This window comes from Loxodonta africana, chromosome X (genome assembly GCF_030014295.1).
Source record: "Loxodonta africana isolate mLoxAfr1 chromosome X, mLoxAfr1.hap2, whole genome shotgun sequence".
Lineage (NCBI taxonomy): Eukaryota > Metazoa > Chordata > Mammalia > Proboscidea > Elephantidae > Loxodonta > Loxodonta africana.
The window spans coordinates 128,812,917-128,837,733 of NC_087369.1; the positions used below are offsets into that span (position 1 = coordinate 128,812,917).

General features: G+C 40.4%; 1 protein-coding gene across 5 annotated transcripts in view; it reads left to right on the forward strand.

The window, feature by feature from the left end:
• The window catches only part of ATG4A (autophagy related 4A cysteine peptidase), a 63,151-nt gene that overhangs the window by 16,834 nt on the left and 21,500 nt on the right, over window positions 1–24,817 (forward strand). For 4 of the 5 annotated variants that reach the window (XM_023553915.2, XM_023553914.2, XM_010594690.3 and 1 more), the window contains exon 2: window positions 23,276–23,386. In XM_023553915.2, the coding sequence (XP_023409683.1) occupies window positions 23,276–23,386 (111 nt within the window). Of the gene's footprint in view, window positions 1–6,737; window positions 6,795–23,275; window positions 23,387–24,817 lie in introns of all 5 variants that reach the window. The other variant, XM_064278665.1, reaches the window with a different exon arrangement.

Below are 24,817 nucleotides of genomic sequence, written 5' to 3' on the forward strand. Positions count from 1 at the left end.
CATCAGTTTGAGGGAAGTATAGAAATCTTACCTCCTTTTAAGTCTTTTTACCCTCTCACATTTGTCATATTATTTTCTTAAATATTTTTAGAACCACATCAGACAATATTATGATTTTTACTTCAACCATTAAACATAATTTAGAAAACTCAAGGAAAAATGGAAAGTCTATTGTATTTACTCATATTTTCACTCTTTCTGTTGTTCTTGATGTTAAAAAATTCCTTTTTTTTTCTTTTTGCTTGCCTTTGTATTTCAAGACTTTTTAGTCATTTTTTGGGGGTACATCTGCTGGCAACAAATTCTCTTAGCTTTTCTTCATCTGAGAACATCTTAATTTTCCCTGAAATCTTGTAGGATATTTTCACTGGATATAGAATTCTGGATTTATAGTTCTTTTCTCTAGCATATGAAAAATATTGTGCCACTGCCTTTTGGCCTGCATGATCTCTAAGAAATCTGCTCTCATTCAAATTGTTTTTCCCCTATATGTAAGTTGTCATTTCTCTGTCATTCCTTTCAAGATTTTTTCTTTAGTTTTCAGGAATTTGATTATGATGTGCCTTGGTGTGGATTTCTTTGGATTTATGCTGTTTAGGATTCATTCAGCTGCTTGAATATGTATGTTTATGTATTTTACCAAATTTGGGAAATTTTCAAACGTAGTTTTTTTAAAAATACTTTTGCAGCCCTACATTGATTCTCCTCTTCTGGGACTCCAATGATGTGAATGTAATCTATTGTTATAGTCTACCACATGTCCCTGAAGCTCTGTTCACTTTTCCTATTTGTTTTTTCTCTGTTGTTCAGATTGAATGATTTCTATTACTCTATCATCAAATTCACTACTTTTTTTCCCGTCTGTTGTTTTCATTTTGCTGTTGATCCCATCCACTGAGTTTTTTCATTTTGGTTATTATATTTTTCAGTTTTAAAGCTTCCATTTGCTTCTGTGTCTATTTCTTTGCTGTCTTAGTTATCTAGTGCTGCTATAACAGAAATACCACAAGTAGATGGCTTCAACAAACAGAAGTTTATTCTCTTGCAGTCTAGTAGGCTAGAAGTCCAAACTCAGGGTATCAGCTCCAGGGGAAGGCTTTCTCTCTATCGGCTCTGGAGGAAGGTCCTCATCATCAATCTCTCCCTGGTTGAGGAGCCCCTTAGCTCAAGGACCCCAGGTCCAAAGGACTCGCTATTCTTCTGGCTCTTATTTCTTGGTGGTATTAGGTCCCTATATGTTTCTGCATGCTTCTCTCTTGTATATCTCAAAAGAGATTGACTTAAGACACAATCCAATCTTGTAGACTGAGTCCTACCTCATTAACATAACTGCCTCTTATCCTGCCACATTAATGTCAGAGAGGTAGGATCCACTACACATAGGAAAATCACATCAGATGACAAAATGGTGGACAATCACACAATACTGGGAATCATGGCCTAGCCAAATTGACACATACTTTGGGGGGACACAGTTCAATCCATGACATTCCACCCTTTGGCCCCCCAGAATTTGTGTCCTTTACACATGTAAAACATTTTCATCCCATCATAGCACAGCAAAAGTCTTAATTCAACTCCAAGTCCAAAATCCAAAAAATTCCTCTTCATCTGTGAAATCTAGAGTACAAGTTATCTGCTTCCAAAGTACAGTGGTGGAACAGGCCACAAGCTAGACATTTCCATTACAAATGGGAGAAATTGGAGGGAAAGATAACAGGCACTAAGGAAGTCAGCAGAACACATTACATTAGCCCTCAAGGCTTAAAAATAATCCTCTATTCTCACGCAATGGCCCTGCCCTCCAGACTCTAGGTATTGGCCATACTCTCTGGATTCTGGGTGGAGACCCTTTGGCCCTGGGCTTCACCTCTGCCTTCCAGGCCCACTGTAATAGCAACTGTGCTCCCTTGGCATTACGCGGCCCCATTCTCCTAGTTCACCTGACTGGCGACTCCACTCTTTGAGAACAAGGCAGCTCTGCTTCCCACATTCCTTGTCTCTTTAGCTGTTGCTTCCTGGTTGCTTGGCCTCTTGGCCCCTTGGGCCTCTTCTCCCACATCTGCCCTGCTGGGGCAAGTGTTCCAAACCTCTGTAGTTTTACAGATAAGTGCCTGGAGGCACCCCACTTTGCCAGTAAAGTTCTGCCAAAAGGCACTCAGCTCTCCTGCTCCATGGGCTGGCAAGCCTAGCTTCACCAATAAGTGTCTGGAGGCAGCCCACTTCACCAGGAAGCCTCCTGCACAAAGTCACTCAGCTTTCTCACTCTATGGGTCAGCTCTAGTCCTGTCTTGTGCTGGTCTTCTGGTTCTTCTGCTCCCATTTCTCTACTGCTACTTCTTGCTGTCTGTGCCATCTCCAGTGTAACAGCTGTCCTCATTTCCTTATGAGTTCTCTATCCATTCACAGTTTCAAAACTGCTTCTATATTTTTGGTGTCTGTTGGCGCAGCACCCCACTCTCGGTACCAAATTCTGTCTTAGCCATCTAGTGCTGCTGTAACAGAAATACCACAAGTGGATGACTTCAACAAACAGAAGTTTATTCTCTTGCAGCTTAGTAGGCTATAAGACCAAATTTAAGGCATCAGCTCCAGGGGAAGGCTTTCTCTCTGTCGGCTCTGGAGGAAGGTGCTTGTCATCAATCTTCCCTTGGTCGAGGAGCTTCTCAGCACAAGAACCCCAGGTTCAAAGGACTCACTATTATCCTGGCTCTTGTTTCTTGGTGTTATGAGGTCCCTATGTCTCTCTGCTCATGCCTCTCTTTTATATCTCAAAAGAGATTGGCTTAAGATACAACCTAATCTTGTAGATTGAGCCGTGCCTCATTAATATAACTGCCTCTAATCCTGCCTCATTAATATCATAGAGGTAGGATCCACAACACATAGGAAAATCACATCAGATGATGAAATGGTAAACAATCACATAATCATGGCCTAGCCAAGTTGGCACATATTTTTGGGGGACACAATTCAATTCACGACATTTGCTAAAATTCTCTATTTTTTAAATTTGTTTCAGGTGGGTTTATAGTTGTTCATTGAAGCATTTTTATGATAGATGATTTAAAATTCTTGTCAGATAATTTCAATATATGTGTCATCTGGGTATTGGTATCTATTGATTGTCTTTTCTCATTCAAGTTGAAATTCTCCTGGTTTTTTATATGATGAGTGATTTTCTATTGTATTCCAAACATTTTGGGTATCATGTTATGAAAGTCTGGGTATTATTTAAATCTTCTGTTTTACCAGGCCTCCTCTCATACTATGGTGTCGGGGATAGGGATGTTGCCTCATTACTGGCAGGTGGGGTGTGAGTCAAGGTTTCACACTTAGCATTCATTGATACCAGGGTAGGGGTAGGGACACCTCATTATTGCTAGACAGGGATGGAAGTTCAAACACCCCACTAGGCCTCCACTGATACCAGCCTGTCTTGGAGGAGGAGGAGCACCTCATTATTGCTCCTCAAATGGTCTCTATTGTCATTGTGGACTGAGGGCCTCATTACTGCCAGGTGGGGATGAAAGTCCCAGATTATGTGTGCTGTTTGGCTAGAGTAGAGCAGTTGTTGTCTAAACATTTTCTGTCTTGCTAGGCTGCAACTTTTTTGTTCCTTTGGCCAGAGATAGTTGGCTTTTTTTTTTTGTCTGCACCCACTGGCATTTCTGGGTTGCTGGTCTCTCCATCACCTGATCCAGGATATATTAGTCAAAAATAAAACTTTTTCTGTATTGTTACTTGGGTCTTCAGGTCCTTAGCTGATCTGCCTTCATCTCTCCACCCTTCAGAATCATATGCTTGTTGTATATATATAATGCCCAGTGTTTTTAGCTGTACTTACCAAAAAAACAAACAAACAAAAAAAACCCATAGCCGTCCAGTTGATTTCGACTCATAGCACCCTATAGGTTTAGTGGGAGAAAAAAAGAAAGGTATGTCTACTATATCTTTTCCTGAAACTTGAAGTTCTATAAGTGGTTATTTAAAGAAACCATGGATGATGTATTAGTTATAGCCTTTATCCCACTAAAAATCTAGATAAGAAAGGACTCACCATGCCCCCCATATTGGTGTACTTCTATATACTAAATAAAAGTTGACTATCAAGTAAAAATTGCTGACTAGAACCTTGCTTTTCCAGTAATTTCAGGGTACAGAGTTGTAAATGTGATACCATTCATGAGGCCCACAAATTCTTTGGTACTTGGCACAGTTACTGCCTATGCCAGAGGCTCTTCTTATTCAGGCATTGAAGCCTTAGATGGCTCCTTATATGCTACAATATTGTAGGGCCAGGGTCTGTATCCCATGTTTTTCTCTATCCGAACCCGTTAAAAACCAAACCCATCGCTATCAAGTTGATTCTGACTCATAGCGACCCTCTAGAACAGAGTAGAACTTCCCCAGAGGGTTTCCAAGGAGTGGCTGGTGGATTCGAACTGCTGACCTTTTGGTTAGCAGCCTAGCGCTTAACCACTGCACATTTCACTGAAAACTAGTCTCCTTTAGTGATTCTGAACCTGAGGCCCTTTCTTGCTGCTGTCAATCTATTTTTGCAAAATCAGCCCCCATCCTCAGCTCAGTAGTGGATGTGCAATAGGCTCAAAAAATACTTTTTGATTGGAGCTTGGTACCCGAAGAGAATGCTTCTCAAGGATCATGAGAGGTTCAAGGATTTATCTTCTCTAGTCTGTTTTGTTTGCTTATCTGCAGGCTTGCTCTAGTTTGGAGAGCTTAGTTGTGGAACTAAGAACTAAATTTCCAGGAACAAGGACAACTGCAGACTTTGAAACCAGATTACCTAATTTTGCATGCTTCTTTCACACTGCGTTGTTCTCTAACCAGGGGTTTCCTGCTGGGGTTGCTGGAAAGAATAGGCGGTGACAGGAAACATTTGAGGCAACTCGGGCCTGTATCACTTCCTGTCATCGAGAAACAAGGCTTCAAAGGGTGACACAAGATGAAGGCTCACGATGTGTGGCAGAAGGCAGAAATGGAACAGTTTTTAGGGACAGTTATTGTGAAATTCAGAATGGAGACAGGAAGTATGGCACTGTATATACCGTATGGATGTTACAGAAGCAGTTGAAAGTTCTGGAAGTGTGAACTGAATGTAATGGGTATTACATGGCTAGAGATGCCTCTAAAAGTTATAATTGGGAAGAGCAAGGAAGGAAGTCATTGATCCTACTTCCTTTTACACATCTATTTCCAGAATGCAATTTAATAGAATTGTTTCAACTTCTCAGAGATGTTAGAATTTGAGTATACTTGCTGATCCTGACTCTCTGGTGAAATGGTAAGTAAGATATGTGAAATTGAAGACCAATGCTTTGAAATTTAAGTATGTTTTCTATTGGCGACACCCAGGTGCAAGTTCTCATTAAACACTTAGGTTTGGGGATATTAAAGACTAGCTAGCAACTAACAACAACAATAAAGTTTGCAAAGCACTTTCACGTCCATGCTCTCATTTGAGCCTCATAATAGTCCTGTGGGGAAGGTGTTATCTTTATTTTATGGATGAGGAAAGGGGATTTTAGAGAGCTTAAGAGACTAGTGAATTGGCCAGTAAAGGTAGAACAGAAATAGAACTCAGCTCTTCTAATTCTTAGGCCAGTGTTTTATTCAGCCTACTATGTTGTTGTTGTTGTTGTGTGCTCTCGAGTTGATTCCGACTAATAGTGACTCTATAACCCAAAACCGAACCTGTTGCCATAGAGTCAATTTCGACTCACAGTGACCCTATAGGACACGGTAAGACTGCCCTATAAGGTTTTCTAGGCTGTAATCTTTGTGGCAGTAGATAGCCAAGTCTTTTCCCTTGTGGAGTAATATTCTAAGGCCTATTGATTTACCTTCTTTAGTCTGTTTTATTTGTTTATCTGCAGGCTTGCTCTAGTTTGGAGAGCTTAGTTGCGGAACTAAGAACTAAATCTCCAGAAACAAGGACAACTGGGGACCTTGTAACCATTGTGCCACCAGGGCTCCATCAGGCTACTATATTTTCCTTAATAAGATTTGGGGAAGAAATTGAATATATTTCTCTGCTGAAGACCAGTTAATGCTGTAGTAGAAAAGAACAAGTAATAAGTTCATGAATTTGTAATTCAAGTGAGTCTATAAATTTAGGTTTCATTTTGAAATACTATAAATTAAAGAGGGAGTCCGTGAATGGCACAAACAGTTAAGCACTTGACTATCAGCCAAAAGGTTGGTGGTTCAAACTCACCCCAAGGCGCCTTGCAAGACAGCCCTGGTGATCTGCTTCAGAGAGGTCACAGCCTTGAAAGCCCTGTGGAGTAGCTCTACTCTGCACACGTGGAGTTACCATGAGTCAGAATCGACTTGACAGTGGCTAACAACAACAACATAAATGAAAGAATCTAATAAATTATTCTTGCAGATAATATATGAAGCTCCAAACTGCTTACATTTGAATTTGAGGTGTGTGGGGATAAATTCAGAATTATATCTCTACTCCCGATAATGAAAGAAAATTTTGTTGTTACCATAATTTTGATCTGTAGTGCCAGTCTGTACCAGACATAAATCCAGTACACAGACTTTCTTTTTTCCTTTACTTAAATTGAGGTATACCATACAGACACTAAAGTATACAAACCTTAAGTGTATAGCTCAATGAAATTTTACATAAATGTAACCTCCACCCAGATCAAGATGTAGAACATTTTCAGCACCCTGAAAGGTTCTCTCTTGTCTTCCCCTAGTAAACACCCAAGCATAACAACTATTCTGACCTCTGTCTAGGAGTGCAATTGCTAGAGGTAAGTGCAATGAAAAAGATGTTTTTAACTTATATAAGTATTAATTAGAAAGCTGACAGATGAGCATCTTATAAGAAAACCCATTTTATGAAGAGCTACTCTTGGAGATAAAAATGGGTCTGTGTTTTGTTTAGCAGGTCAAGACTTTGCTGCCAGACATTAGAGAGTATGTTCCACTGTGGTTGATGGGCTGGGCCTTTTACTCTTGTGGGTAGATATTTCTTTTCCTGGTGTCTGGGAGATAGAGTGCACATCAGGTATGAGGGCCATTTTATTGCAAGCTGTATCTTTTTTTGGATTGGGTAAAATTGGCTTTTCTTGGGCAATGCGGCTCAAATGATCATAAAATAACATTGGAAAATTAAGTTTACAGATCTGTGCCTTAGGATTACTTGGAACGCATCTTTTTTTTTTGTTGTTGAGAGTGAAGGTACACATGTAATTTTATGTAATCCAAAAACTTAATTCCAACAGTATAATTTTACATTACTTCGAAGGTAAAGAATTTTTAAACATCATATGTCTGCTGGCAGCATATACTAATGAAGTGCGACGTTGAAAGGGTATGGGGAAAATTCTCGCGGTCTGGGCAGAGGGTGAGGTAACTGTAAACAAAGAGAAAACTGGGGAAGCGCTTCAAATGAAAAAAGTACTGCTCCTGGAAAGGGCTCAGTGCTTCTCCCGTTGCACTATAACCCTTAGCACACAGCGACACAGGGGCCCATCTTAACCCCTTCTCAACCAAGATGGTCGCTTCAGGTCTTTTGTTTTGTTTTTTAACAAAATTTAATTTGATAATGAAAGTCAGAAAAATTTGCATTTTCTATACAGGCAATTTCTTGTCGCTCCACTTCTGTAAATTGTGGAATACGCTAGGCTTAGTTCTGGGTATATTTGAAACCCCAGTTAAATTCAGAGTCCTTACCAAGGCTTCCAAGGCTGGCAATCTCCTGGCCCCGCCTACCTCTCCAGCCTCAAGCCTTGCCAGTCCCCATGCTGCATCACTCACTGTTCCAAACTCTCTCAGCCCTTGTTGTTTTGGTACAAGCTTCTCCACTGCCTGGAATGCCCTTCCGCTGCCCAATTTGCTTAACTCTCACTTGTCCTTTAAGGCAGAGTGCTGCCATCATCGTTCTTTTTTCTTTTTTTTGATTGTGTTTCCAGTGAAAGTTTACAGTTCAAGTCAGTTTCACTTACAAAAACTTATACACACATTGTTATGTGACCCTAGTTGCTCTCCCTATAAAGTGACAGCACACTCCTCCTCTCCGCCCTGTATTTCCTGTGTCCACTCAACCAGCTCCTGTCCCCCTCTGCCTTCTCATCTCACCTCCGGACAGGAGCTGCCCACATAGGCTCACATGTGTGTCTACTTGAGCTAAGAACCACACTCCTCACCAGTATCATTTTAAGTCTTATAGTTCAGTCTAAGCTTTGTCTGAAGAGCTGGCTTCAGGAATGGTTTTAGTTTTGGGCTAACAGAGAGTCGGGGGGGCCATGTCCTCTGGGGTCCCTCCAGTCTCAGTCAGACCATTTAGTCTGGTCTTTTTACTAGAATTTGAGGCATGCACCCCACTTTTCTCCTGTTCCATCAGGGAATCTCTGTTGTGTTCCCTGTCAGGGTGGTCATTGGTGGTAGCTGGACACCATCTAGTTCTTCTGGTCCCAGGCTCTTGGAGTCTCTGGTTCATGTGGCCCTTTTGTCTCTTGGGTAATATTTTCCTTGTGTCCTTGATGTTCTTCATTCTTCTTTGCTCCAGGCGGGTTGGGACCAATTGATGCATTTTAGATGCCCACTTAAGAGCTTTGAAGACCCCACGCGCCACTCCCCAAAGTGGGATGCAGAACGTTTTCTTAATACCCTTTGTTATGCCAGTTGACCTTGATGTTCCCTGAAACCATGGTCTCCAGACCTCCACCCCTGCTACTCTGTCCCTCGAAGTGTTTGGTTGTATTCAGGAAACTTCTTAGCTTTTGGTTTAGTCCAGTTGTGCTGACTTCCCCTGTATTGTGTGTTGTCCTTCCCTTCACCTGAAATAATTCTTGTCTACTATCTAGTTAGTGAATAGCCCTCTCCCTCCCTCCCCACCCTCGTAACCATCAAAGAATGTTTTCTTCTGTGTTTAAACCTTTTCTTGAGTTCCTGTAATAGAGGTCTCATACAATAGTTGTCCTTTGGCGACTGACTAATTTCACTCAGCATAATGCCTTCCAGATTCATCCATGTTATGAGATGTTTCATGGACTCATCATTTTCTTTATCTTTGCTTAGTGTTCCACTGTGTGAATATACCATAATTTGTTTATCCATTCATCCATTGATGGGCACCTTGGTTGTTTCCATCTTTTTGCTATTGTAAACAGTGTGGCAGTGAACATGGGTGTGCATATATCTATTTGTGTGAGGGCTCTTATTTCTCTAGGACATATTCCAAGGAGTGGGATTGCTGGATCATATGGTAGTTCTATTTCTAGCTTTTTAAGGAAGTGCCAAATCGATTTCCAAAGTGGCTTCACCATTTTACATACCCACCAGCAGTGTCTAAGTGTTGGCATCATCTTTCTTTCCAGAGCCTCCTCGGTGCCTCAAATGGGATAGATGACCCTTTTCTGTGCTCCCTTAGTTCCCTTATTCCCCTAAACCTGTCCCCCTCCAACATACACATAATTATGGTGTTCCCCTCATCTGGAATATTTTCTCCTTTTATCTTTGCTCATCCAAATCCAAGCAATAATTTAAGGCCCAGTTCAAATACTACTTCCTCCTTGAAATATTCTCTGATGACTCCAGTGCATGTTGATTTCCCCTTTTCTGAATCTTGACAGCACTTAGTTATTACCACTGACCATATTGCATCAAAATGAACTGTTTCCTTCTCTTTCTCACTCTCTCTTCCCACTGGACTTGAAATTGGTTAACATATTGCTGTTCCTGGCACATAGTAGGCCCTCTTTAAAGGGTTGTTAAATTGATCTTTGGGTGGACATATAAATCAGCTTTTAGACTTTTTTTTTGTGCCTGTTCATTCAATAAACATTTGATGGACCTTAAAGTCTGCTGCCGTCAAGTTGATTTTCAACTTATAGCAACCCTATAGAATACAGTAGAACTGCCCCACAGGGTTTCCAAGGCTGTAAATCTTTAGGGAAGCAGACTGCAGCATCTTTCTCCCAGAGAGCAGCTGGTGTGTTCAAACCGCCTACTGACCTTTCGGTTAGCAGCCAACCACTTAACTACTGTGCCACCAGGGCCCCTGATGGACCTTAGAGGGTGATTTATTGCAAGACAGTATGATCAGAGCTGTAATGGATACAGAGATGAACAAACAGTACATGGACTGAGACTTCAAGGAATTATGTCTAATAGCAGAGAGATGACATGTCCACAAATAGCTCCAATCTAAAGTACAAAGTACTCAGTGCTATAAAAGAGATATATAAAAAAAAAGGACTATAGAGGTTCAGGAGCCCTGGACAGTCTGCTTCTGTAAAGATTACAGCCTTGGAAACCCTATAGGGCACTTCTACTCTGTTCTATAGGATCGCTATGAGTTGGAATCGACTCCGTGGCAACGGGCTTTTATAGAGGTTTAGAAGGAGTGAGCACATCCTGTTGGGAAGATTAAAGAAGTGGGATTTGTAGAGAAAGTAATGCTTGAGCTAGGACTTAAGGGCAAGTAGGACACAAATGAGCAAAGATAAGAGCCTCCAATGTATCATATGGTTTATTTTAAGTGAAAAGAGCTCGTAGATATCAGGGTATGTAGATATCATGAAAGAGTAATTAAGCAATGGGAAACAAGAAGAAATATAGGAAGTGGCTATATTGGAGAGGGCCTTAAATGTCAGGCCGATGAGTTTGTGTTAAATCCCTATCAGTTGGAGCAGTCTTGGAAACCTGTGGAAGTTTTTGAGTAGTTTAGTGTCAAGAGCAGAGATACCCTTTAAGATTAGTCTGACAACAGAATATTTTAGTATCTTCTTAGTGAAATCCTTATTAACTAATTAGTTGCTAAGCTGATAATTAGTTTTACCAAATAATGTAGAAAAATTCCAAGGCCTTTAGCTCCTTGACCTTTTTGCACTAGTCTTTTCTCACTGAAAATCTAGATGAGGTAACAGATCATGTGACCAATTAGTTCTGAGCCATGAAAATTGGAATTAGCAGAGGAGAAAACACTACCAAGAGAGAAATGGCCCATAAAAATGCATCGACATATAGTGTTGTTTGCTTAGGAACCATGCCCCAAACATTTCCTTCAGCTGTCTGAAAAATCTGGACATAGCATATGAATTATATTGTTAATATTTATTCCTTTGGGATAGTTTAGATCACTTCCAATTAAAAATAACTACAGTGTTCTAACCTCAGACGTTCTACTTTTACTTTCCCCTATAAAAAGTGGTAACTGCATTGCCAATTTGTTTTATAGTTTGTTATATAACCAGAGCATCTGGTTTCTTGCCACCTTAGGCCAGGCCTTCAATACTCCATGCCTGGATTATTGCAACAACTTTCTCATTGGTCTCCCTGTGTCCAGTGCCTTGAATCCTGCATTGATTATATCAGCAAGGTATAGTGGGAAGATCACTGGATGGAGGTCAGAATAACCAGGTTTGAATCCTAGTTCTGGATTCCAAGTCACGTCAACGCAGTTCCTTCAGCTCTAAAATGGGGACAATCATCTCTGCCCTGCCTATCTCAAGGGCCTGTTTCAAGGATCATGTGAAAACCTGCTGAAAACTGTCAATGGCTTTACCAAACCTTAAACTGGCTGACTTTTACACCCTCCACAGTCCAGTCCCATACCACCTCTCTAATCTCATATTTCTCAACATTCCCCCAAACCTATCCCCCTCCACCATACACATAATTATGATGTTCCCCTCATCTGGAATATTCTCCCTTCCAAGTAATAATTTAAAGGCCAATTCAAATTCTGCTTCCTCCTTGAAATGTACCTTGATGACTCCAAGGCTCATTGATTTCTGCCTTTTCTGAATCTTGACAGCACTTAGGTATTATCAACATTGTACATTGCCCTTTATTATTAGCTTTTTACTTATATAAGGCTCATCTCTTTAACTGGATTATACTTTTATGATGCCTTAGCTTGTTCATTTAACAGTAAGCAAATGTTTTATAGGAATATTTCCTCTGTATTCCTCACAGAACTAAGTACAAAACTTAGTAAATACTTGTTAGTTTATTTATTCAGAAATCCACATAGAGACAGACTGTCTTGAGACAAGTTAACCCATCTGCTCTTCCTTGAAGTTGGAATACTTCTAACAACCCACCCTATCCTTATCTCTTACAGAACCATAGGAAAGCCCTTAGAAATCATCTAGCCCAGTGCTGTCCAATAGAACTTTCAATAATGATGGAAATGTACTATACCTGTGCTGTCCAGTATGGCTACCACTGGCCACATGTGGCTATTGAGTGCTTGAAATATGGCTAGTGCAACTGAGGAACAGAATTTTTAATTGTATTTAATTTTACTTCATTCAGATGTAGACAGCTGCATGTGGCTATTGGCTACTTTATTCGACAGTATAGATTAGTGGCTTTCTAACATCTTTCATTATAACCCAGTTTATACACACACAAAATGCTGATTACAACCCACTGTATAGATATCACAATCCACTGATGAGTTACGATTTGCTGTTTGAAAAACACACTGTTTATTTGAGAGACGGAAAATCTGAGGCCCAGAGAGGTGCAGTAAGTTCTCCAAGGTCACAGTTAGTGGAAAGGTGGGACTAGAGCCGAAATTTGGAGATTTCTAGCCTAGAGCTATTTCCAAGAGGAGCATGCGTGTGTGCGTGTGTGTGTGTGTGTGTGCGTGTGTGTGTGAGGGGGTTTCCTTTTCCTCCTTCTCCTTACCATGCAAAAAAATTTTTTGTTTCCTTTTTGATGTTGGAAAAAATCATTTGGCATAATATTGATTTTAACTAAACATTTTCATGGTGTATTGATCCCTATATGAGGCATTAGCTCTGTCTTTTAGTATTGCTGCTTTTTGGTTTGGTTACTGTCTAAAATCAGAGATACAACACTGCAGAAGCTTACTGTTGACCCACTGCATGATTTGGCAGTGGCAGTAATGTGAAAATGTCTCCTTGGGAGTACAACCACAGCTTGATTCTGAAGAACAACAAAACCTGATCATGAAGAATCAAGGTGATTCTTGCCTTAGTTTGTGGAAGAGTGGCCTCAAGCCTTAAATTATAAAGCCAAGCAAATATTTCTTTCCATCAGTCCAATGTGCTGCCCTCTCTGTATGCCTTCCCAACAAAGATGATAACCATTCTAAAGGTGAGAACTCCTAAGCAGTGCTTCTTATAACAGAGGCATCGAGGTTCTCCTTTCAAAGCTGAACTATTTATATTCTTCTGAAAAAAGCATCTTCAAGAAGAGCAGAGTTATCTTAAATATCAAAAGCAAAAAGAGGCAGTAGTTTCAAGGTACACTGGTCTATGTGTTCGATGCATTCCTAACCGTGGAATCCCATTTTCTTATGGTAGTTTCCAAATGCATTTCAGTCAGCAGACAGTATATGGCTGGCTGTTTGTCCCCAAGTGAAAACAAAAACAAAAAATGTATTTATAGGGCATTAAGCTTTTCAAAAGCGTCAATTTAAAGGAAAAATGGAAAGAGCCCAATTTTACATTGTATTTAATTCTTACTCCCATTATATCAACAGGATGAATTGACTGAAATCCCTAAGAAATGTTTTATTTTCTGGGGCCAAGTTATCTATGGCCTGCCTTATTTTTCTACCTGAAAACTAAAGGGTCTTATCACTTAACAATGGTCCCTTGCCAGCTGGACATGCTATCCTTTTACTGACTTGCCCTGAAATTTGTCAGGTGCATCCCCTATGCTCCACCACAGCTGGCACTAGCCAGGTAAACAGAATCTGATAAAGTCCTCTCTAGCTGAATGATAACCCTATGGTCAAGAGTCTCTAATCAAAGTCTAAAAATGACATTGTTCTCTTAGGGTGTTAGGATTTATATTGTCTGTAGAGAAATTATTCGTGTCTTTTGCATTATTGGACAACCTAGCACTGATGGGCATGACTTGCTCAGTAAATTTAAGAAAACTTCAAGTTTTGGATGTGAAAATCTATTTGAAATGCAAGAACTGTCCAGTTTTCTGTTTTCTAAGTTCTTGGTTGTCAAGAAACAGGGCACTAGAAGGAAGACAAATGAAAATGGGACAGGGTTGGTCTACAGGTGAGCAGAGATTGGGGAAGAACAGGGCACTAAGTGGAGCCAGGAGGAAAGGGGTGAAGGCTGTGCCAGAGCTTTGGTCTTCGGGAGTTCTCCCTGTGTCTGTAGTCTCTGCTAATCAACCTACCATCTACCATGCCCCTCTTCAAAATCCCTGTGCAGGTTGACTTCCCCTTCACTTGTATTTATTACCTCTCCCAACTCCATCAACCAAACCTATGAGTCCAATATATTCTGGCTAGACCAAGCTTATCATCCCTCTAACCCTTCTTGTCTCAACAACCCTCCTGTTTTTCTGCTATCATTTCATCACCCACACATGAAAACTGCAGGTTATTTTTGACCCTCTTTTTTTTTTTTTTTTACTCTATCAGTCTTTCCCCAACTTACACTTAGTTGCTTGCCAAGTCCTTTTGGTGTTCCTTCAACCAATAATTTCCTCCCTTCCCCCTCATCACTTGTATCTTACTTCCATTGCGGCTCAGCTCTGATGCCACTTTTTCTGGGTTGTGGAAGGCCCATTCACCCTCAGTTGGAATGAATCATTTGTTTCTTTTCCTTCCCTTGCCTTCCACATTACTTTCCTTTCTTATACCAAAAACCAAAAAACCCACTGCCATCGAGTTGATTCCAACTCATAGCGACTCTATAGGACAGAGTAGAACTGCTCCATAGAGTTTCCAAGGAGCTCCTGGTGGATTTGAACTGCCGACCTTTTGGTTAGCAGCCATAGCACTTAACCATTACGCCACCAGGGTTTCCTTTCTTATAGCACATATTATTATTAGTTGTTCCCAGACATATCTTCTCCATTAGGTTAAAAGCTTTTTGAAGATAGAGGCTATATCTCACTGATGTTTTATCCTCTGTGCTTAGCACACAGTAGGTACTCTGTAAAGCTTATGGAATGAATATATAAATGATTATTCAGCCCTTACCATGCCTATCACCCTATGGACATTTTCTTATGTTTATGAAGATGTGACAGGATAGTATGTTAAATATGCATGTATTGCTGAGAAGGCTATTTTGGAACCAGAGTATCCTAGAGTGCTTTTAGAATCTGGTGACCTACAAGGAAGATACCCTATGGTATCTCAGGCCTCTTCTGGCTCAGAGATTTGATGGCCTTTTTATTTCACTGTAGAGAGTTTGTGGTGTTTCTTAAGTAAAAACCTAATAGAATCTAGAATCCTTGATATACAAGTGTCTTTGTTATTTCCTATCAGAAAATTTGTTTTTCAAAAGCTAAATTTTCTGAGTTACTTGCATTTTTACAAAATAACTCTTAGAAATGTAGTCAATCACTGGAAAGCATATTATTAAACTAAGACATCAGCAAAAATTGCAAAGTAAGGGACTCTGAAAATTCTTTCCTCCATGAAAGCAATGAGAAAACTGACAGGAATTGTCAGAATCAACTCTTTCAGAACTCTGGAAATTAACCAAATGTTTGCAGCAATCCAGGGAGCATTTATTCAAGAAAAATGGCTAAATTTGTGTAAGAACAGCGAGCTTTGTGGTGTTTTTAAGTTTCCCTGTTCTCATCTCTCACTCTTCAGCTGTATGGTAGCCTTGAAAAATCAATAGTCTGCAATCACGGTGAAAACCAGCAGTCTGGGAGCCAACAGAGGAGGCAGAATGGAATTGGAGCTCTTCAAAGCTTTGTTCCCAGAGAATTGTTACTATTCGGCCTGTCTAGTGGTTCCCTGGAAGACCCCACTTGGCAAGGCTGTATTTATTGGATCTGACTCAGAGCTCTCTGAGTACAGAAAGCCTTTCACCTGGGGACTTCTGTCAAAAACAGAGGCAGTTGGTTAACTTCACAGTTGCCTGAGGTGGTGAATAACAGTTGGGGCTAACAATAGGCAACCAAAAAGCTTAAAAGGAAAAACTGGGGAATGCAATGTCCATAGGGAACTTTGAAAAGCTTAAATATATTCCTGGGACTCTAGAAGGCCATGTGCATGCACAGGGCCGTGCACATTTCCAGGGCTATGCATATGCTAAGGAAAGACCTTAGAAGGCCCTAAACTCTCACCTCTCTGGCTGACCTTGAGCTCTACACAAGCAGAAAATGAAGGCTAAGGCAGACTTGTGAACTGCCTGGCTGTGTGTTGAAGGCATGCTCCAACATGCATACAGAGCCCCTTGCAAAGACTGGGAGATTTTTTGGTTCCAGGTGTTTAAGGAAATCGTTGTGCAATAATTAGCTGACCACTAAGCTAACTGTACAGAGACTTCAGTAGCCACACACAACAAAGAATAAAGATTTTATAGAATTAGCTTAGAAAAGTCATTAAGCCAACAAACAGCAACAACAACCTTGGGGAGGGGGCAGAATCTGATTTCTGGAGTTTCCACATTACATTATTTAAAATGTCAAGTTTATAACAAAAAAGTTATGAAGCATGCAAAGAAGCAGGAAAGTATGGCCCATATACAGGAGAAAAAGCAGTCAGTAGAAACTTTCCCTGAGAAAGTCCAGATGTTGAACTTAATAGACAAAAACTTTAAATCAGCTATTTTAAATATGTTTCAAAGAGCTAAAGGAAACCATGTCTAAAGAATTAAAGAAAGGTATGAGAATGATATCTTACTAAATAGAAAATATCAATAAAGAGATGGAAATCATAAAAAAGAACCAAATAGAAATTCTAGAGTTGAAAAGTACAGTGATGGAAATGGAAAATTCAGTAGAGGGACACAGCAGATTTGAGCAGGCAATAAAGAATCAGTGAACTTGAAGACAGGTCAATTGAGATGATCCAATCTAAGGAATACAAAGAAAAAAGAATAAAGAAAAATGAACAGTGTCTCAAATATATGTGAGACACCATTAAGCATACCAATATATATGTAATGGGAGTCCCAGAAGGAGAGAGTGGGCAGGAAGAATATTTGAAGAAATAAAGGCTTAACATTTCCCAAATTTGATGAAAAACATTAATTTACATATCCAAGAAGCTCAATGAATTACAAGTAGGATAAACTCAAAGAGATTTATACCTAGACACATCATATTCAAACTGTCAAAAGCCAAAGACAAAGAGAGAATCTTGAAAGCATTAAGAGAGAAGTAACTCATGAAGTATGAAGGATCCTCAATGAGACAAATAATGATTTTCATCAAAATCCATGGAGACTAGAATGCAGTTGGGTGACATATTCAAAGAGCTGAAAGAAAAATACTGTCAACCAATAATGCTGTATCTGACAAAACTACCCTTCAAAAATGAAGGAGAAATTAAGACATTTTGAGATAAACAAAAACTGAGAGAATTTATCACTGGTAGACCTTCCCTACAAAAAATACTAAAAGGAGTCCTTTAGGATGAAATCAAAGGACACTAGACAGCACACTGAATCCACCTGAAGACATAAAGAGCACCTTTAAAGTTAACTACATAAGTAAATATAAAAGGATAAATGCGTTTTTTTTCCTTGTAACTCTTCTTTCTCCTATCTCATTTAAAAGACAATTGTATGAAGCAATACTTTAAAAAATTTTTTTTATTATTTTGTTGTTGTTGAGAATATACACAGCAAAACATACACCAATTCAACAGTTTCTACACGTATAATTCAGTGACATTGATTACATTCTTCAGGTTGTGCAAGCATTCTCACCCTCCTTTTCTGAGCTGTTCCTCACCCACTGACATAAACTCAAAAAAAAAAAAACCCAAACCAAACCCAGTGCCATCGAGTCAATTCCGACTCATAATGACCCTACAGGACAGAGTAGAACTGCCCCATAGAGTTTCCAAGGAGCGCCTGGCGGATTCGAACTGCCAACGCTTTGGTTAGCAGCTGTAGCACTTAACCACTATACCACCAGGGTTTCTGACATAAACTCACTGCCCTCTAAGTTTCCTATATACTCTTTCAAGTTGCTGTTGTCGAGTTGATCCTATATAGGTAGTTCTTAAAAGAACATAATGCTCAAGGCAGACATTCTTTACTATTTAAGCTAAACTATTTGTTTTTAAGAAGACTTCAGGGGATATTTTTGGTTTAAGGTTTAAAGATTATCTCAGGGCAATAGTTTCAGGGATTCATCAGCCTCCATGGCTCCATGAAACTTTGAAATTCTGCTCTACATATTCCCCCTTTTGATCAGAATTCTATAAAATCTTTGATCAAAATATCCAGTGATGGTAGCCGGTCCTCATCCAGTTCTTCTGGTCTCATGGCAAAGGAGGGAATTGTTCATGGAGGCAATTAGCCACACATTCCATATCCTACTCCTATTTCTGACTCTCCGTCTTCTTCTGTTGCTCCAAGTGAATAGGGACCCATTGTTATGCATTGGATAGCTGCTTGCAAGCTTTTAAGATCCCAGGCACTACACAATGAATAAAAAAGTAGAACAGAAGCACTAAACATATTATTAGGACAATTAACTGGGATGTCCCATGAGCCCATGGCCCTAAATATCCAAACCAAGGAACCAAATTTCATGAGGTGTTTGGTTGTACATAAGCAGCCTCAGCAGCTACTATTTGTGGTTGTTGTTGTAAATATATCTATCACAACTTTTGGAAGCAGTATTTATTATTAAAGTGAAATGGAATAGGGTGAAACCTGTTGTCCATCAGACCTTGTAGAAGCTAAATCTTGGTCCACCAAACTGGAGTATTTCCAACTCTAACTGTATCGGCCCTATCTCTTAGGTAGGCCGAAAAGGCAGGGAACTCATATCAGGCTGATGTCTGATTTGTTAATCTTATAAGGCAAGACAAAATATAGTTTGTAAAAAATAAAGAAAAGGGTTACTGTCAGAACTGATTGTGTTGGAAAAGAGATTTCACTTCTGCACCTCAGCCACTTCCCAGATCGCTTTTTCACCTCTCTGAGGTCTCCTTGTATAGGACCTACTTCTCTTTCCTCCTCAGACCTGCTGTATATAATCTCCCCACCTCACTGCTCTTTGCGCCTGTTAATCTCATTTTCCTATTCTGCCTTTCATTTGTTTCATACATGTGGCTTTGACTCAGGGCTGGCTATGGCCCGACATGCTGCATTCTGGGAGTCTACTTTCTAAGAGGAGAATCAGGAATGATAGCTAGGCCTGAGAAAGGATTAAGAGCAAGAATAAAATTCTTTGGCTACCATTTTGGTCAGAGCCATCCGAAATGAAGCAGGGCAGCTTTCACAGGCTTTAAAGGGGCTGTCCTAATTTGACCAGATAGCTGGGCAATGACTCACTGGGACAGGGTTGGTAATACAGAAATGGTGTTTTTTGGCTAGTACTAAAAAAAGCCCAAGGCTTATATGCATACATGCTGTACATTCAGCCAATGCCACCCTTCGACTCCCCACCAGGTCAATGCCAGAGAGGCTCCCACTTTCCTCCATTCCTCTCAAGCTACTTATTTTCTGAATTTCTTTCTCTTTCTGGGCTATACTTAATGTTCATTTTACCCTATCTTCTTCTGACCGTGAGGGGCAGGGGGTAGAGTGGAGAGGTACACAGCGTGCCTTTCCCTGCCTGGGTCCATCACCTCCTGGGGATGGCCTGACCTGGGTGATCATTTTCAGCCTGGTATTTCCTGGGCATGGGCCAGGAACTGAGGCCAGCAGCAGAGAGGCTAAGACAGCACAGACTCCCTGGCAGATTCAGTAGTGATGAATTTTCACAGGGGCATGAAATGGCCGTCTCATTTATAACGTCTTTAGGTTTGAAATATTGCGGAGACTGTAACCTTAATAATTAAAACTTATTGAGGAGAAAGGCTACTTAACACCCCCTTCCCCCTGCTCAGAGATTGGAATTCTGTAATATGTTTCCAAAAAGGCAGTATCTCTGGGATTTTTAAAGTGCTTTGTACAACTCATAATGTCAACTTCCAACAAAACATTTTGAGCAGGTGGACTTGTTTTCATGATCAGATGAGACTCATTTTATATATAGGGACATTTATTTCTATGACAACAACATACTGTAACCTAAGAGAACAAAAACAATTTGTCCTTTCAAGTGAGTTAAGCATATCCCACAGTGCCATTTATTTGCCCAGGAAACTATTCTCACAGGGCTCTTAGGTTCTACTTTGGGAGAGTCCATACAGCTTACTCATAGCCACTCTCTCTGAACTTCCCTCCCCATACCATCTGGGGAGCCTCCAGAGCTGGGAGGAGAAAATGTGTGCTAGGTGTCTTAGCTTAGAACTTGAAATATGTTTTCTCATAGAAAGGGCACCATAAACTATGAAATATACTACCATTTTTGTTTTTCTGGTTACAGGTTAAGATAGGCTTTTGTGGGCTGTCTTGCGAGCTTATTTACTACCTAAAATATTATTTCTTTCAGAAAATTACTAATAAAGAAGTTCTGAAATAGAACCCCTTCATAAGTCAGCGTTGATTCTTTTAGCAGGCCCTTTCCCCCACAGGTGGTACACATTAACCAGTTGCCATTGAGTTGATTCTGACTCATGGTGACCCCATCTGTTCCAGAACACAACTGTGCTTCACAGGATTTTTGATGGCTGTGACCCTTTGGGAATAGATCTCCAGGCCTTTCTTTAGAGGTGCCCCTGGGTAGATTAGAACTGCCAACCTTTCCATTAGTAGCCAAGCATTTAACCATTTGTGCCACCCAGGACTCCCATATTACATGGTCATACATCCTGAAAGTGTGGCCTGTGAATTAATGGGGTTTAATTATATTTATTGGGTTACTTTATCTTGAGAGATAACCATAGTCAGTTGTGAATCTGAAAAACAAATGATCTTTATCATTAGCCTCAAGATCTTTCTTTATTGAAGCCATATGTGAATAAAGTGGCAAATAGAATTACTGTGAAAAATATTTGGTATTCATCTAAAATATTGCCATTTTCACAGTTGCATAATATTTCAAGCTTTCAATGCACTGGCTGCTATAAACCTCACAATACTCCATGTGATGTGGGTAGGAGGCAAGTATGCAGGTGTTATTATATCACCTTGATACACCTGTGCTAGAGATGCTAGGTAAGTGGCTATTTACAAAGATGGCCACATGAAAAAAAAAAAGAAAGACTTAAAGTAACTGTGGTCAAATCATTATTTAGATATAGTGACAGTGAGAAAGAGAAGATCAAAAGAGATGGTCAAACATGATTAATATAAGTTTTTAAAATTTTACTTTGTTGTTGCGAACATACACAGCAAAACATATACCAATTCAACTGTTTCTACATGTACAATTTAGTGACGTGGATTACATTCTTCTAGTTGTGCAACCATTCTCACCCTCCTTTTCTTAGCTCTTCCTCCTCCCTTAACAAACTCACTGCCCCCTAAGGTTCCTATCTAATCTTTCAAGTTGCTGTTGTCCATTTGATCCCATAGAGATAGTTCTGAAAGGAGCATAATGCTCAAGGCAGATATTTTTACTAGTTAAGCTGAACTATTGTTTGTTTTTAAGAAGACTTTAGGGGATTTTTAAAAATAATTTTTATTGTGCTTCAAGTGAAAGTTTACAAATCAAGTCAGTCTCTCACATAAGAACTTATGTACACCTTGCTACATACTCCCAATTACTCTCCCCCTAATGAGACAGCCCACTCTCTCCCTCCACTCTCTCTTTTCGTGTCCATTTCGCCAGCTTTTAACCCCCCCCCACCCTCTCATCTCCCCTCCAGGCAGGAGATGCCAACATAGTCTCAAGTGTCCACCTGATCCAAGAAGCTCACCCCTCACCAGCATCCCTCTCCAACCCATTGTCCAGTCCAATCCATGTCTGAAGAGTTGGCTTCGGGAATGGTTCCTGTCCTGGGCCAACAGAAGATCTGGGGGCCATGACCACTGGGGTCCTTCCAGTCTCAGTCAGACCATTAAGGCTGGTCTTGTTATGAGAATTTGGGGTCTGCATCCCACTGCTCTCCTGCTCCCTCAGGGGTTCTCTGTTGTGTTCCCTGTCAGGAAAGTCATGGGTTGTAGCCGGGCACCATCTAGTTCTTCTGGTCTCAGGCTGATGGAGTCGCTGATTTATGTGGCCCTTTCTGTCTCTTGGGCTCGTAAGCGCCTTGCGTCCTTGGTCTCATAATTACCTAGTGTCTTTGGTGTTCTTCATTATCCTTTGCTCCAGGTGGGTTGAGACAAATTGATGCATCTTAGATGGCTGCGTGCTAGCGTTTAAGACCCCAGGCGCCACTCTTCATAGTGGGATGCAGAATATTTTCTTAATAGATTTTATTATGCCAATTGACTGAGATGTCCCCTGAAATCATGGTCCCCAAACCTCTGCCCCTGCTACACTGGCCTTCGAAGCATTCAGTTTATTCAGGAAACTTCTTTGCTTTTAGTTTAGTCCAGTTGTGCTGACCTTTTTAGGTGATATTTTTGATGTAAGTTTTAAAGATCATCTCAGGGCTAATTAATATAATTGATATCACTAAATTGTACACGTGAAAAACATTGAATTGGCAAATGTGTTACATGTATTTTTACAACAACAAAAAATAAAATTGTAACAATGTTACCTGATGAAAGGTCCGTGCCTTGGAGCAGTCAAGCCAAGTCGAAAAGAGTGAGAAAGTTTTTTAGGAGATGTGTACATCACCGGGGACTCGGCAGCAACACAGGCTGTCTCTATGGAGTCCCAAAGAGCAATTTTACATCAGATCTTATATAGAATCTTACAAGGGTTAGAAGTGTATTTGTAGTCCCCAGATGGCTTGGCCAGAGGAGTTGTTCATGACAAAATAGTGACAAAAGGCTCTTTATCATACTAAAGAGATACATGCCGGACATCTCTTTATCGGGCTAAGGATATACCTGTCAGACACCTGGGTTCTGATTTTCCTGTGGGGGGTTGTAAGTCACAGGTGGTCAGACAGAACAAAACAAAGCTATTTGCATCAGATTAAAACGAAGAACGAAGTCATTAACATTTGGTCAAAAAGTAATTAACAAAATTATGTGAAGGAGGAGGCTGGCAGAGGAAGGAGAAAAGCTTATACATTCATTATGGCCTTAGTTATGTCAAGCTCTCAGTTGCCCATTTTGAAAAGGAGAAAACATGCTGGGGAGTATTGGGGTCACAACAACACCAACAAAAGAGATGGTCAAGAAGAAATCCCTCTACTAAATAATTTTGAGGCCTTGTCTTTGTTCCTCAAGGCTAAGGATTTGCTTCCATTACAATTTGAGCTGATGACCTTTCATACTCAAGACAAAGTAAACCACAAAAGTAAGCCCCCTTTCTGTTAAATTTTGCTTAAGTTTCTTTCCTCTCCTTTCAGTTTTATCCAAGTATGAAAACCAGATTACTATTTTCACTGACTACGTAGAAGAATTTCCAGATACAGATGACCTGGTATGGATTTTAGGGAAGCAGCATCTCCTGAAGACAGGTAAGGTTTGGTAGGATTTGATTGTGAGAACCCAAATGAAGTGGGAGCCTGAGGTTAAAGTCCTATTCTTTTTTCCTCCTTGGATTGTCAGAGCATTGTCTTGATCAATGGTAATGCTACTCAGAGGTGGATTTACCTTGCAACCAAATTAGCTTAAGCCTGAGGCTTGGCGCTTGCATGGGCCCCTTCAAAGGCCCTGAGAGACCCTAAAAGTATGTTTACATGGTCATAGATTTTTGTACAGTTTGTAAAAGTAGGATATTTTTATTGTTTTTCTTAAAGGAGAAGCCCCAATTCTTTTAAATTAATTTATTTATTGTGCTTTAAGTGAAAGTTTACAAATCAAGTCAGTCTCTCACACAAAAAGTTATACACACCTTGCTATGCATTCCCAGCTGCTCTCCGCCTGAGACAGCACCCTCCTCCTCTCCACCCTGTGTTCCCTGTGTCCATTCAACCTGCTCCTGTCCCCTTCTGCCTTCTCATCTCACTGCCAGATAGGACTTGCCCACATAGTCTTGTGTGTATACTTGAGCCGAGAAGACAAGCCCCAAATTTGATGAGCCTTGGGTTTCAGAAAACATAGATGCACTGCTGGTATCACTAATCTGTATCTAGTTTTTGTTACTGGGCTACATACTGCTCATGCCTCTCACATTCATTTCTGTGCAGATAAAAATGTTGCCACCCAGGGGACTTCCAAACAGCCCAGGGCTGTCAAAAACAGTATCAAGATTGTAAAGTCTGGGAAGTTTGAGCTTTTTTGCTGGGTGTAGCTCTTAGTTTATTCTGGTTTTATGTAGAACTCTTAGCCAATGCAGCTAGATGGAAAGGAAGCTGGAATTGTCTTCTCTTTCCCTCACATTCTTATAGATTGGGAATGACCTTTTAACCTAAAACTACTAGTGACCTCAGCATCCATGTAAAACCTGAGCTTGGGAAGAGGCCTCTCTGAGGTTTCTATCGTTCTGAGGAGAGACCTTCTTTAGAGGCCCTAGCATGGAATGAGAACAAGAAGAAGCTGATCAAAAGGGTGGGAGAGCCCCAGACAGACCTGGAGAAAAATGTAGAGCAAAATTCTAACTCACAGAAAAACACCAGACTTACTGGCCTGACAGAGACTGGGGAAACCCTGAGAGTATGGTCCCTGGACACCCTTTTAGCTCAGTAATGAAGTCACTCCTGAGGTTCACCCTTCAGCCAAAGATTGAACAGTCCCATGGAACAAAATGAGACTAAATAGGCACACTAGCCCTGGGGCAAGGACAAGAATGCAAGAGGGGACAGGAAAGCTGGTAATAGGGAACTCAAGGTCGAGAAGGGGAAAGTGTTGACATGTTGCGGTGTTGCCAACCAATGTCATAAAACAATATGTGTACTAATTGTTTAATGAGAAGCTAGTTTGTTATGTAAACCTTTATCTAAAGTATA